General features: G+C 38.0%; 2 protein-coding genes across 3 annotated transcripts; both read right to left on the bottom strand.

Annotated features, from left to right (window-relative positions):
• Positions 1-126: 126 nt before the first annotated feature.
• Positions 127-2,108, bottom strand: si:ch73-257c13.2 (uncharacterized). 2 transcript variants are annotated; one of them, XM_067383080.1, is made up of 4 exons: positions 1,796-2,108; positions 1,434-1,665; positions 1,241-1,334; positions 127-1,153 (listed from the first exon to the last, which is right to left on the bottom strand). In XM_067383080.1, the coding sequence occupies exons 2-4, from the start codon at positions 1,469-1,471 to the stop codon at positions 212-214; spliced, it is 1,074 nt and encodes a 357-aa protein (XP_067239181.1). In that variant the 5' UTR covers positions 1,472-1,665; positions 1,796-2,108; the 3' UTR covers positions 127-211. The 2 variants fall into 2 exon arrangements, with proteins under 2 accessions (XP_067239181.1, XP_067239180.1); XM_067383079.1 differs by having other exon boundaries at positions 1,434-1,472.
• A 3,202-nt stretch (positions 2,109-5,310) lies between these two features.
• Positions 5,311-12,645, bottom strand: ostm1 (osteoclastogenesis associated transmembrane protein 1). Its single transcript, XM_067384027.1, has 6 exons — positions 12,203-12,645; positions 11,654-11,768; positions 11,337-11,431; positions 11,142-11,252; positions 7,893-8,058; positions 5,311-7,665 (listed from the first exon to the last, which is right to left on the bottom strand). The coding sequence occupies exons 1-6, from the start codon at positions 12,581-12,583 to the stop codon at positions 7,610-7,612; spliced, it is 924 nt and encodes a 307-aa protein (XP_067240128.1). The 5' UTR covers positions 12,584-12,645; the 3' UTR covers positions 5,311-7,609.
• Between the last annotated feature and the right edge of the window lie 1,059 nt (positions 12,646-13,704).

The following is a 13,704-nucleotide window of genomic DNA, read 5'->3' as shown; positions in this document are numbered from 1 at the left end:
AAAACTTTAGACCCTTAAAAAAAGAATACGGTTTTATTAGACAAACATTTTTTTTATTAAATATAACGATTTTGACATATCGCTCCAACACAGTAGTGCATATAACAAAAAATTACTGTGATTTTTGACTTGTTTACCTTACGATTTAAAGTAAGACATTTCAACATACCCTATTGCATCCATTATCATATGCAAAACTGAAAATCATTTTCTAATTGAACATACATTTTCTTTTTTTAGTGGTTCGCCCAAGTAAGGCTGCAATGTCTTGTCTTTTAGATATTCCACCAAGGCTTCCAGAGTGTCCATATGGTAGTTCATGGAAAGGTTTTTGGGATATGTCATCTACCACGCAGTCCACTGGCACATTATACGTTTCTAGGAACGTGTTGTATAAAATACAGCAGGCCTTCACAGCTATGCTAGTTTGACAACTGGAATTGTTCTGCAGACACCGGAGCCTTTGAAAACGAGATCTCAGGGTATGGATTGAGCCTTGCACCACTGCAAGAGATGACTGCACTTTCTTGTTATAACTTACTTTTTTCTGTCCGACTGTTCCGTAATCAGGGAACGGGGTCAGGAAGTGCTCTGAAAGTGGGAAGGTGGAATCACCTATGATGTGCTTGCCATGTAGGAGAGCCACGGGGTCTTCCTGCAATGCCTTGCCAATCTCTGTAGCCAACAGTACTCTTGAGTTATGCCAGTTTCTAGGGTGCTCTGCAGTCACATAGGTAAAACGACCCTTGTGGTTGCAAAAAGCCATGAGTTTTATATAATACAACCCCTCCGCATCTCTGTATACCTCTGGATCTGGCACATCGGTAGGCTTCTCAATAGGAATGGAACCCGTTCCTACTACACAGAGAGTATCTGGTAACCCTACGGTAGAAAAGAACCCCAGCACAGACATTTCTGCTTCCTCCCCCTGAGGCCAGTGAATTTCATTAGTCAAACTGCTGGTAATAAGGGTGCAGAATTCATCCAGCTGATCACGAATGAGTGATTCTGTGATGTGGAAGCGGTTTGCCACACTGTGATACGACTCTTGGGTAGAAAGAGCCCATAGAGCAGCAAGCACCGCATGCCACACTGTCCATCCCTCTTGCCTAATGGCAGTCCATTTACAGGGTGCCAGCAGCCGTACCAACTCCTACGAACACAAAAAGAAAAGAATAATTTGTTTACAAAATACAAATGAGATTAGCAAAAGAAGTAAGAACAGTTTTAACTTATGTACCTCAGTTTGAGTTGGCGTCAGCTGGAAGTGACTCTTAAACTCGCTGATTGTCAAGCTTTGCAGCACGGTATTGAATACTTCTCTTTCTTTCTCTCTGAAAAAGAATAATGTTAGAGCATTTATCTAACATTTCATTATAAAGATGTCTTGACGTCAACTTTCTTTCATTCAAATTCTGTGTGGCTCATCTTACCTTTGCAGATTATCACTTTGTTCAGTTTTCAGCTTCATTCTGTTGAGATATAAATAATATCAATAATAATTTTAATCAGTTTTTTAATTAGCTTTTTGGTTGCTGGTCATCATTAGCTGGTGATCCTCAACCAGCAGTCAAGCTGCTTTTTAGAACATTGTAGAAAGTCAGCCAGCAAATGGAGAGCGACCAGGTTTGAAACATTACCAGATTGAGATGGATTTTCAACAGGCTGGAAAACAGAATGAATATAACAAACAGTTGCAAGCTGTAATAAATGGCGCATTATTAAAGGCGCATAATTAATTACTTTACTAAATGAAGCAACATCAGCAAATATATAGAATACACTTTTTATTTACCTGGCTTTCCGACGTTTGCGAGTCGCATTTTTCTTGAAAAATAAGAAATCTTCAGCATCATAACTGTCTGCTAATAAAAAAGCAATACATGTTTCCAGCGCCATGCTTTCCGGCCTCAGCTTTTTTTTTAAAGTAATTTATTTATTTATTATTTCAAACACTCGCTGGTGTCTGGAAGTGTGTTTTAAACTGAAAATTGCTTATTATGTCTTAAATATTGAGGTTAGCTAGTAGCCTGATATGGAAACATGGGAAATGAGCATCGGTGCTGAACCGTCTCCTGCCTCAGATAAATTCCGCCTTTGTTCACACCTCAAGCCAGTTGGCCCGCTTTGTACCAAGCTATTCGACGGGCCCAAAACCCGTAGGCACCGAAGAGAGGCACGACCAAGCCCCGGGAGTGACAATGGAAACGCGACTGGACCAGGTACGCAATAGCACGCTCGCTTTTGGCCAGGCACAATAGTGGAAACGCGGCTACTGATACAATGTCGCCCTCTTATGGCAAATCCATCAAATACGTCATTGATATACCTGATGGATTTAGAACTTTTCCTTCGGAATGTGATTCATTTTCTTCATTTGATACTATTGTGACTAACCAATCAGCTAGTCTGACCATATCTTAAATCAATCCAAGATAGTTAGCAGTGTTTTCTGGTTTAAGGCATTCTGCTAGTTTAGAATAGATGCTGGTCTCCGAGAGTGACCAGCCAAAACCAATAAACTGACCAGCCTAAAAACCAGCAAACCGACGTAGTCTGGCCTAATGTGTGTGTGTGTGTGTGTGTGTGTGTGTGTGTGTGTGTGTGTGTGTGTGTGTGTGTGTGTGTGTGTGTGTGTGTGTGTGTGTGTGTGTGTGTGTGTGTGTGTGTGTTTTCCAGCAGTGATGGCATGAAGAAAACATATCTCGTGTCAATCTATAATTCAATAAAATCACATTCCATCGATAGATGGCACCAGAGTAATACAATCTGATTTATGATTCATCTCTATATTATGTAGATAGAATCATTATGGTTTAAATATGGTTCAGCTGTTAATAAATTCCACATAATTTTCAAAAGACATCAAGTGTGCCTGTGTTGATATGTGTGACAGAGTAAAAACGAAAGGAAGTGATCATGCTCAAACCCTCCTCAATAACCTTTGCCATTTCCTCTTCAATCCCATTGACCTGAATGATGATGGCAGCACAAAATAACAAATAAGAGCTACAGTGATGAGACTGCTTACTTCAGACTTGAGAGATGCTCTTACCGTCCTGCATTAATCAGACGGAGTTAAATATGCAGGGAGTAATTGTGTAGGTCACAACCCTCATCTTAATTTACACATTATTACATGGAGGTTATGCACTATAAGGCCATAAATCTCTATAAAAATCAACCATGACAAGTTGCATGGAAATTAAGGAATTAGTTTTGTTTCGTGCCCAAATATATTACATAGCCTCAATGAAGGTCATGGTTATTTCAAAACTTTTACTGTTAGGATTAATAGATATTTAGTTATTTTACAATTACTAGTAGTAATTGTAAAATAAATATCATGTTCATAATATTTAATATTTGTGTTCATGGTCCCAATGCATTTGTTGGCTAATCGTTTGAAACCAAAAGTAAAAGATTGACCCTAAACATTTATTAGGCGTTCAGCAATCAGACGTGGCGTCGCTACTATCAGACAGTTCGCCAGGGTGGAAATGTTTAATATTACTGTGATATTTTTGCAGGGCTCGTCTTGTTGCTGAATATTTTGTTAATTTTAATGCAGTTTTCTTTCGTAGATTCTTAGAAGTTTTAAGATAATATATAAGTAACATTGCTTAGTAAGAATACGAAATTTAAGGAGCAAACAATCATTAGCAAAAAAATATTAGCATCTTGAGTTCAGTGCGTAACATCATGAATATGAATATATAGGCTTATAAGTGGAACAAATGATTTATTTTATTCTGTGCTTTCTGTTACGTTATACTGAGCAATTCAGATGCCTTACCCATTTTAGAAATAGCCTTGAATGCACCACAGTGGCCACCTATTGCCTCCCTGAAATCTTGTCTATTATTTTCCTCAAGAGGCTTTATAGCCGTCTTATCCAGCTGATGGGTGATGCACTGTACTCAGAGATGAGTGGGCAAGGGTGCCCAACAGGGTCAGATGTTTCTGCCCTTATGCCATAGCCCCTTATTCAAAAGCTCTTATTCTGCCAGACCCCCTGGGTCTGTGTAAGCCTTGCCGACTGTGATCCCATTGTCTTATTAAAAGAAGCTACAGGGAACAGAAGTCATCCACCTTAGGTTTCTGACACACCAATCAGCATCTGCGATGTCTCCTCCAGCTGACCTCTCATATGACCTTTGTAATGGGGTGAAGCATTTAAGAATGATCAGTGGCAAACGGAGGCTAGAATGGAGAGCTCTGCAGCCATCGGCGGTGCTAAATGACCACTGTGATGAAGTGATTCTATATAATCTATCATAATACCATAATCCCATGATCTTCAGACTTTGACCCTTATGAGGTCATAATGGCCCCTTTCATTCAGTAACACACGCTGGCTCTTAAGTGAGAGGTCTCTAATTATACAGGTATATTTCTTCAACAAAGCACCATATTCAGCTTTAGCTACAGTGGGTACGGAAAGTATTCAGACCCCCTTAAATTTTTCACTCTTTGTTATATTGCAGCCATTTGCTAAAATCATTTAAGTTAATTTTTTTTCCTCATTAATGTACACACAGCACCCCATATTGACAGAAAAACACAGAATTTTTGAGAAATTTGTGCAGATTTATTAAAAAAGAAAAACGGAAATATCACATGGTCCTAAGTATTCAGACCCTTTGCTGTGACACTCATATATTTAACTCAGGTGCTGTCCATTTCTTCTGATCATCCTTGAGATGGCTCAACACCTTCATTTGAGTCCAGCTGTGTTTGATTATACTGATTGGACTTGATTAGGAAAGCCACACACCTGTCTATATAAGACCTTACAGCTCACAGTGCATGTCAGAGCAAATGAGAATCATGAGAGCTCTTCAGGCAGTTAGGTTTGCAAGTTCAACAAAATAAGAATTCTATATGTGTGATGGAAGACAGAGCAGATTTATATAGATGAAGGAACCAGAGATACAAATCAGACAGAGACACAAATTTGATAAGTGAACCTAATTTGTGATAAATTCACAATATTTCACTTATATCCCAGATATAATTATTATGTACTAATAGTTGTGTAGATATTACTATTATACAATGGTTTTATCAGCTAGTTGATGAAATCATGCATGTTTTTTCTTGTTCTAAAACATCAGATGATTATTTGTCCAACATAAAACTTGACCTACAGTAGGCCTATATGTAATTAAATGTTGTTTTGCAGTATTTTATCTAATTTGTACTCATTTTAACAAACAAGAAACAAAATAACACATTATGATGACTTACCACTGTCAATGTCATATTTCTTTCAAAAACATTTTAATAATTAAAATGCAGAGGGTGACAGACATGGAATCAACATTTTACATATTACATTTTACACACACAGGTTTGTTTTTGTGAATTGTGGGGACATTCCATAGGTGTGATGGTTTTTATACTGTACAAACTGTATTTTCGATCGCCCTACACCTAAACCTACCCATCACAGGAAACTGTGCACATTTTTACTTTCTCAAAAAAAAAACTCATTCTGTATGATTTATAAGCCTTTTGAAAAATGGGGACATGGGGTAAAGTCACCCTCACCTTGTAATACCTTTGTCATACCCATGTCATTATACAAATTTGTGTCCTGATATGTCTCAAAAATGCACACACACACACACACACACACACACACACACACACAAATGAATTAACAAAGAATTATTTTCTTAGTCAATTCCAATTAAAGCTCCTTGGAGTAGATTATGGTGCTTGGAAACAAGCCAGAGGGGTGATAAGGAACTCGATTCACATTACTACATACATTGCTGTGCTATGTAAATTATACATATGAACAATAAATATACAATAAACATTTAGAATGATGTCTTTTTATTAATAAAATAAAATGACAGCTTTACAAAAAGGTGAAAATATAAGACATTTTGTTAGTATACAAATTCTTCTTACGAGCACAAACAAAGCAATCATCAACAGACAAGAATGATTTCATTTATAATGACAGGTCATCCAAAATCCTAATGGCAACTTTTAAACAAAACGCAGCAGCAACATTCAGTGTTTGTTAGATTTCAACCCCCCTGCTGAGTTTCAGGCTTAAGGTTATTTCTTAACAGGCTCATTGCTTAAGGTCCAAAGTCACTGCTCTGATTCTTATGGGGGCAAAACGTGATGAGGGATAATCTTGTATTGTCCACCATTCTCTCTAGGGTCACACATCTCAAAAGGTATTTCAGCTTTTGCGTCAGTTCGTCGAACACGTGGCCATAAAATTCGCCTGGGTTGCTACATTTGGCAGTCAGGTCAGGAATAATGACTTTCACCAATGCTTAACGGATAATGGCATTGCAGGGATGAAAGCTGTCATTCTTGTTAGACATTGCACTCATGAGCGCGTATGAAAAGGCTATTTTTCCCCACATCTTCCTGTACGATCATATGATTGGACAAATCAAGCAAAATGCGCTTAACGGGCAGTGTGATAGGCAATGGCTCGGCTCCATAAGACCAAAAAGCCAATGCAGCTTAAACGGATGTGTTGTTACGATTATTCGGCCAAGTAACTTTATCCTACATTTAGATTAGCTGCTAATGACTGGGGAAACAGGCGCTTTGTAATCCAAGGAAAGTCTACGTAACCATGAAAACAACGAGCCTGTCAATCCCACCAAGGAAGGCTTTAGGAGTTAAGCACAATTAACATATTTTAATAGAGGTATGAGGAAACCAGTGGATTGAAAACTATTTCTCAACTGCAAAAGTATGCAAGGGGTTTTCTTATAGCTTTCACTTTACATCATATAACGCTCTCAGCAATGGGCAACATGTGAGCTGAGGAAATAAATCAATATCATTATCAATTCAACTTTCTTATTCCATGCCTAACTCTTTAGATTAATTAGTTTCCTGTGTTCATCAAACATTTCAATGACAGTATCTAACCATGCAATGAGGTAAAGACTATGGCAACTTCATTGTAAAATAAAAAGCAAATCAAACAAGCACATGGACCAGCTAAAAGGCTTCATGTTGCCTCTTCCATCCTTTACTTTTCTCCTCTACTCACTGCATACACCTTTGACCCTGAATAAAGTATTTGTTACAAGACCATTCTCTAATGCACATGGAGTGCTTCTAGAAGTGGTACCATCGCCATGTAATATGTGTGTGTGTGTGTGTGTGTGTGTGTGTGTGTTTGTGCGCATTCGTTACTACCTAGGAAAATAGAGAGTATAAAATGTAACATTCTCTCTTAGTGCAGTAAAAATGCAGCATAATAAGTATCATGTAAAAGATAAAGAGCTCCCTCTTCTCGGGATCACATCTCTTTCATACCTTAAATACAATAGTTTAATACCAACATCCTTTGTAATTATTGAAATGCTCACTGATCCTCTCTGAAAAAAAGCAGAAATGATCTTTTTTAACAAGAAAAAAAAACAAAAAAACAAGCGCCGTATTTAAATTAGTAGTGCAAATGACAAATAGTGCAAAACAAAACAAAAAACCTTCTTAAATAGAATAAGAGAATGATCAGAAGACATGAACCCCATCCATCCATGCTAAAAGTGTCTGTTGGTTTATCAGCAGAGGTGAACCAAAGATGTGTGCCCTCTCTTCCTTGCCTCATCTCCACTCAGCTGAATTTGTCTTGGATATTCATTAGGCTGCTGCTGGACTTGGCTCTTTTGGCTGTGGATCAAGATGAAGGAATAGATTAAACCAGACTGGCAGGAGATGCAGGAGATTGCTCAGAACATTAAGAACACAGTTTGTGTGCTACAAGATGCTACAAGTAGTGATCTATGTCTGAGGCAAATACTGTCTGAAAGTAATTGACTGTAAAACTGTCGAACACCTCTGTCCTTTTCCTTGAACGTTCTGCAGAGACAATTTGCACGACTAGGCAAGTTACTCACGGTGTATGAGCTTGCGTTTCTTTTGTTCCGAGTGCAGGAAGCTGCTTAAGTAGAAGATGATGGGGAGGAAGAGCATGAAGCTGGACACTGCGATGACAGCCACCGTCTCTTCCCGAGGGACCGAGCAACCATAGTTTTTACTCCACAACCGCCGTGTCATGTTCATCTGAGAAATTGTAGTAATAGTATAATTTTATTTAATTCCGTGTCAGCATCTGAGGCAAAAACTCAATTACAAAAATACAAATAACACATAAATACAATAAAAACCAAGCAAACAAACAAACACTCACCTGAGAAATAAGTGAGGTAATTGGTTTCACAATTTCTAATAGCTCCAATCTGTTTCTGCTACCATTAAGGCTGCATCACAATGTCCCCCAAAAAAATATATATATTTTTTTTTACTTTGTTGGATCAGTGTGTTATATTACATTACTGAATTTGGCAGACTATTCAAACGTATCTCACGGCAATTCGTATGTACAACCTCACTCGTATGAATTCGTATGTTTTTTGCTAACTCGTACATATTTTACGAGTTGAATTCGTATGAATTCGTACAAATGAACTACCCCTAAACCTACCCGTCACTAGGGTTTAGATAAATCATATGAATTCATACGAATGAGGTCGTACGAATTAGACACCTCGTAAAATACATACGAATTGGTCATGAGATAGCGTTGGACTATTTTATCCAGAGCAAAATACAATGAATTTTATTATGCATTTTTATGGGAATCAAACCTATGACCTTGGAGTTGCTAGTGAAATGCTACTGTTTATGAAGGCTGTAATACTCTACATGACTTTTAAAATCTGAACATATTTTAAAACACTAGGTATTATACATTTGCCGACTTTGTAAATTATTACATAGGAAAACTTGGCATCATACACTACCAAACTTTCAAGGTGTCCCAAACACAACAAAAACTCCCACAAGCTGCGCCCCAATTCAGAGGCTGCATCCTTCGAAAGCTGCATTCATAGGCCAAATGCGTCACAGCGGCGCGATAAAGGCTGTCCCAATTCGAAGGCTCCTTTGAATGCAACCTACAAATGCATCCTATTTATTGGCTATTAAATCCTACCTAATACCTAAACTTAACAACTTACTAACTACACTGAACAAAATTATAAACGCAACACTTTTGTTTTTGCCCCCATTTTTCATGAGCTGAACTCAAAGATCTAAGACTTTTTCTATGTGCATAAAAGGCCTATTTCTCTCAAATATTGTTCACAAATCTGTCTAAATCTGTGTTAGTGAGCACTTCTCCTTTGCCGAGATAATCCATCCACCTCACAGATGTGGCATATCAAGATGCTGATTAGACAGCATGATTATTGCACAGGTGTGCCTTAGGCTGGCCACAATAAAAAGCCACTCTAAAATGTGCAGTTTTATCACACAGTACAATGCCACAGATGTCGCAAGTTTTTTTTCATCCATGGCCATCACCTCATGTTGCAGCATGATAATGCACGGCCCCGTGTTGCAAAGATCTGTACACAATTCCTGGAAGCTGAAAAACATCCCAGTTCTTGCATGGCCAGCATACTCACCGGACATGTCAACCATTGAGCATGTTTGGGATGCTCTGGATCGGCGTATACAACAGCGCGTTCCAGTTCCTGCCAATATCCAGCAACTTCGCACAGCCATTGAAGAGGAGTGGACATTCAACATTCCACAGGCCACAATCAACAACCTGATCAACTCTATGTGAAGGAGATGTGTTGCACTGTGTGAGGCAAATGGTGGTCACACCAGATACTGACTGGTTTTTGGATTTCGGTTTGATTAGGGTTGGAGCTAAACTCTGCAGGTCAGTGGGTCCCCAGGAGCAGGGTTGAAGTCCTCTGGTTTATACTCTTTATTATGTACATAAATGGACCAAGGTGAAGAGATTTAAGGCCTGTACACACTGGGACGAATATTGCACGCGTTTATCATTTTTTTGAGACGTTTTTTGTGTTCATACCCAAGCGATTTTCACTGGCGATGCACAGAGTGGACGTGCAAATTCACTCCCTGACAGCATGTGGCGCTTGTGCTTAACGTTAGTGCAAATAGACATATTTATGATATTGATAAAAAGTTAAAGAAGATAAAAATGCAGATATAAAATGCCACATTATATATATCTTGGTATGTCTTGGTATCACTGTGTGCTCGCAGCACCGTTTTGTGCTTGAGCGCCACCAAGTCATGTTTTACTGTAACTTCAGCATCTCCAGGCATGTGAACATTGGACTGCCAGTTTTTAATGCGGAGCGTCAAACCAAAAAAACGAACCTGAGGCATTTTAAAAAATGACGCTTTTACGCCTCGCGTTTTTCACGTTGGTGTGCACACTCACATTGACGCCCTTTGTTTAGTCACAAGGCGTTAAACGTCGGCGATAATCGTGCGCGATATTCATCCTGGTGTGTACAGGCCTTTTGTCAGGTTGTAAACCCTGTTTTGTTTTCAGACAGTTTAATATAACTTTCAAAAAAGTACAGTACAAAAGTTACTTGCACTCATCAATGGCAGCTGTCACTGTAGCTAGGCAACAAGAGCAATCCTCCATAGGCTAGACCATCCCAATTAACAACGCTCGGTTCGACCTTCGCAGACTTCGAAGGATGCAGCCTAGGAATTGGCACACAGCTACAGAAACATTCACTTCATTGCTAGGAGAGGCTTGAAAAATGAAAACACATGTGAAGACTTCAAATGCAAAAGACTCTAAGTGCCGTCTGAAATTTTCTTCTAACTTAAGCATTTTTATCAAGCTCGTATGTTTAGGTTCAGTAATTCCACTTTAATGGCAATTAATAGGTCTTTTTCATTGCCATTAAAGTGAGTAATTGAAAACAAACATATGAGCTTGATAAATATGCTCATTTTAGAAGAAAATTCCAGACGGCACTTAGAAGCTTTTGCATCTGACGTCTTCATGTGTTCTAAAATCAGCTCAAAATATCAAACATGTTCAATATCTTCCAACTGGATGGAATCATCAACTCTGACTTCCCAATATGTGCAGACTCAATTAGCGTTGATTTGTCCAGACTGCTAACTGGGGCAAAAATGGGTAGCCTACACAGTGTAGTGTATTCCAGACTTTAGTTGTACAGATGTTGGGCTATAGAGGGTGCCGTTTCACATTTCTCCCAAACTTCCACATTGTAAAACTTCATTTACTAATAGCTTCTGGACTGTTTTTGTGTTTGTGTATATTAGTGCGTACTTACTGCGTCTTCTATATCAATGCAGAGTGTTTGGTTTTTCTCCATTCTACCATAGAGCTCGTTCAACCTTTTGTATGAGGCTTTGCAGTCTTTGCACAGTTCTGAGTGGTTTGTCTGTTTAGAGAACAGGATACTCTCAAACTCAAGGATTTGTTTTAACTGAGCTTATGTCGATATAAGTGCATCATTTGATATTACCTGATATTGCTCAAAGCAGGTGAGTGACTGATTAAGAGTGGCCATGAAGTTCACAGTACCATTGGAGAGAGCCGCTGGATCTCCAGTCAGACATTCTAATGAGGGAAAAATATTTGAATTTTAAAAATTTTAATAAATAAAATTAAATACAAACAAATCATAACATTAATCAAAAATTATTTTTTTTAACATTGCAAGTGGTGATAAGTATATAATTTAGTTAAACATTGAAAATGAAAGAAACATGCGTAAAGGGCAGGATCCAACCAAAAGCCTGTTTCAGTTGAACCTACAATGTTTCAGGTTATGTTACTTACGCTCGCATTCTGCTGATGTCCAGATCTCCTCTATTTTGTTGTAGAGGGTATAGAGCAACATTAACCTATCAGAACGCATCAGACTGTCATGGCAACTGACATTTCCAGGGCCCAGCTATGAGAAAAACACATAATCACATAAGTTATTAAGCATTAACTTCTACATCTGCAGGCCATAACTGATTTTATAATAACAGTGTGTGTACAATGACAAAAATATCCACAAACCAGCATATGTGTTAATCAAAATATATGTACTGGCATCTTGTTCAGTTTAAAAGGTGCAATAAGAAGATGATAATGATGTGTAACTATTCAAATGGACTTGAATTATTTTAAAATAACTTAAAATAAGCACGTTAACAAAAAAATCCGGAATCAATGTGAGTCAGGCTTGTTGAAACACACTGAACACACACAATCACGAGACATGAGTGCATGTGACCAGCGGGTAGGAATCCTGTCAAACAACCTTCAAACCATTTATAAGGCACATTTAGTGTTATAGAAGGACAATTAGAGGAAATAAAACTTGCAATGAGCACTTACTTTGTCAGATGATATATTGTTATAGATTTCATTTAGATTGTAGAAGTAAGTATAACAGTTCTGACAGATTTTGACAGGTCGTGCATAAGACACCAGACAGTTCGCGTAAGTCACGTAGCGTTGACCGTAGATATGAAGCAGTTCAATACAATACTCGTTCACTTCCAAGTCTTCTGGAAACGTAGATGAAAGACTAAGAGAGGAGAAGAATCCCAAACGGCTTGCCTGTGATACAGGAATGACTGCTGATGGAAGCTTTATTGCACCATCGACACTCGTTTCCGATGGGTAAACCAAACAATTCGCACCGGTAATTAATGTAATCATCCATCCTGCAAATAAGCATGATACCACAAATGTACATTTCGTTAACAAATCCATATCTTTTTTGACTCCAAATACAGAACGCTGTTGCTTTGCCAGACTCCGCACAGCTTCCTGTTTTCTTCCCTTTCTACGTATTGGTCACATGACTAGGGTAATCTCGCGATGGACGGGATTTTAAATGACAGGTGAAATTGAAAGAAGTAGAGTTTCAGCAATTTTCCGTTGTTTTGTGTCTGTACAGTTTATTATTTAAAATAAACTATTTGCTTTAATTTAGATTCCCATTTCACAGTTGAATCAAGTAGCCTGTTACAGAAAGAGCTGAATAAATTTAGTTCAGTGATACCTCTTCCATTAACATGACATAGGCCTACATGTGTGATGCCCATTTGTTTTATGAAATATACATTTTTACTTTTTATTTACTGTATTTAGCTTATTTGGATTCTTATACTGAATTCTCAGTAGTTAGGAAAATATATGGCGCAATTTGGGACTTTTCGTTGGTTTTTGGTCATACACACATTATTTTAATTATTACCCACTAATACACTAAAAAATACTGGGTTAAAAACAACCCAAGTTGGGTTGAAAATGGACAAACCCAGTGGTTGGGTTAAATGTTTGCCCGCAACGTGCTGGGTAATTTTATTTAAAGGGTTAGTTCACCCAAAAATGAAAATAATGTCATTTATTACTCACCCTCACATAATATTAATATTGAACCACTGTACTCACATGCACTTATTTAAATATGTTTTTAGTACATTAATGGATCTTGAGAGAGGAAATGTCATTGCTCTCTATGCAGGCCTCACGGAGCCATCGGATTTCAACAAAAATATCTTAATTTGCGATCCGAAGATTAACAAAGGTCTTACGGGTGTGGAATGGCATGAGGGTAAGTATAAATACAGAATTTTTTTTTATTTTTGGGTGAACTAACCCTTTAACTCAACTATTGTTTAAAAAGTACTGTATTGCTTGCTTACAATGAACCCAAAATATGTTGGAACATTTATTAATATGTTTAATAAATGAAAATGTACACTAAAAAAAATGCTGGGTTAAAAACAACCCAAGTTGGGTTAAAAATGGACAAACCCAGCGATTGGGTTGTTTTGACCCAGCTGTTGGGTTGAATTTTAAACCCAACCTGCTGGGTAGTTTTATTT

This window comes from Chanodichthys erythropterus, chromosome 4 (assembly GCF_024489055.1).
Source record: "Chanodichthys erythropterus isolate Z2021 chromosome 4, ASM2448905v1, whole genome shotgun sequence".
In the NCBI taxonomy this organism is placed as follows: Eukaryota; Metazoa; Chordata; class Actinopteri; order Cypriniformes; family Xenocyprididae; genus Chanodichthys; species Chanodichthys erythropterus.
Note: the sequence above shows the minus strand (reverse complement) of the source record. Positions and strands in the feature narration are given on the sequence as shown.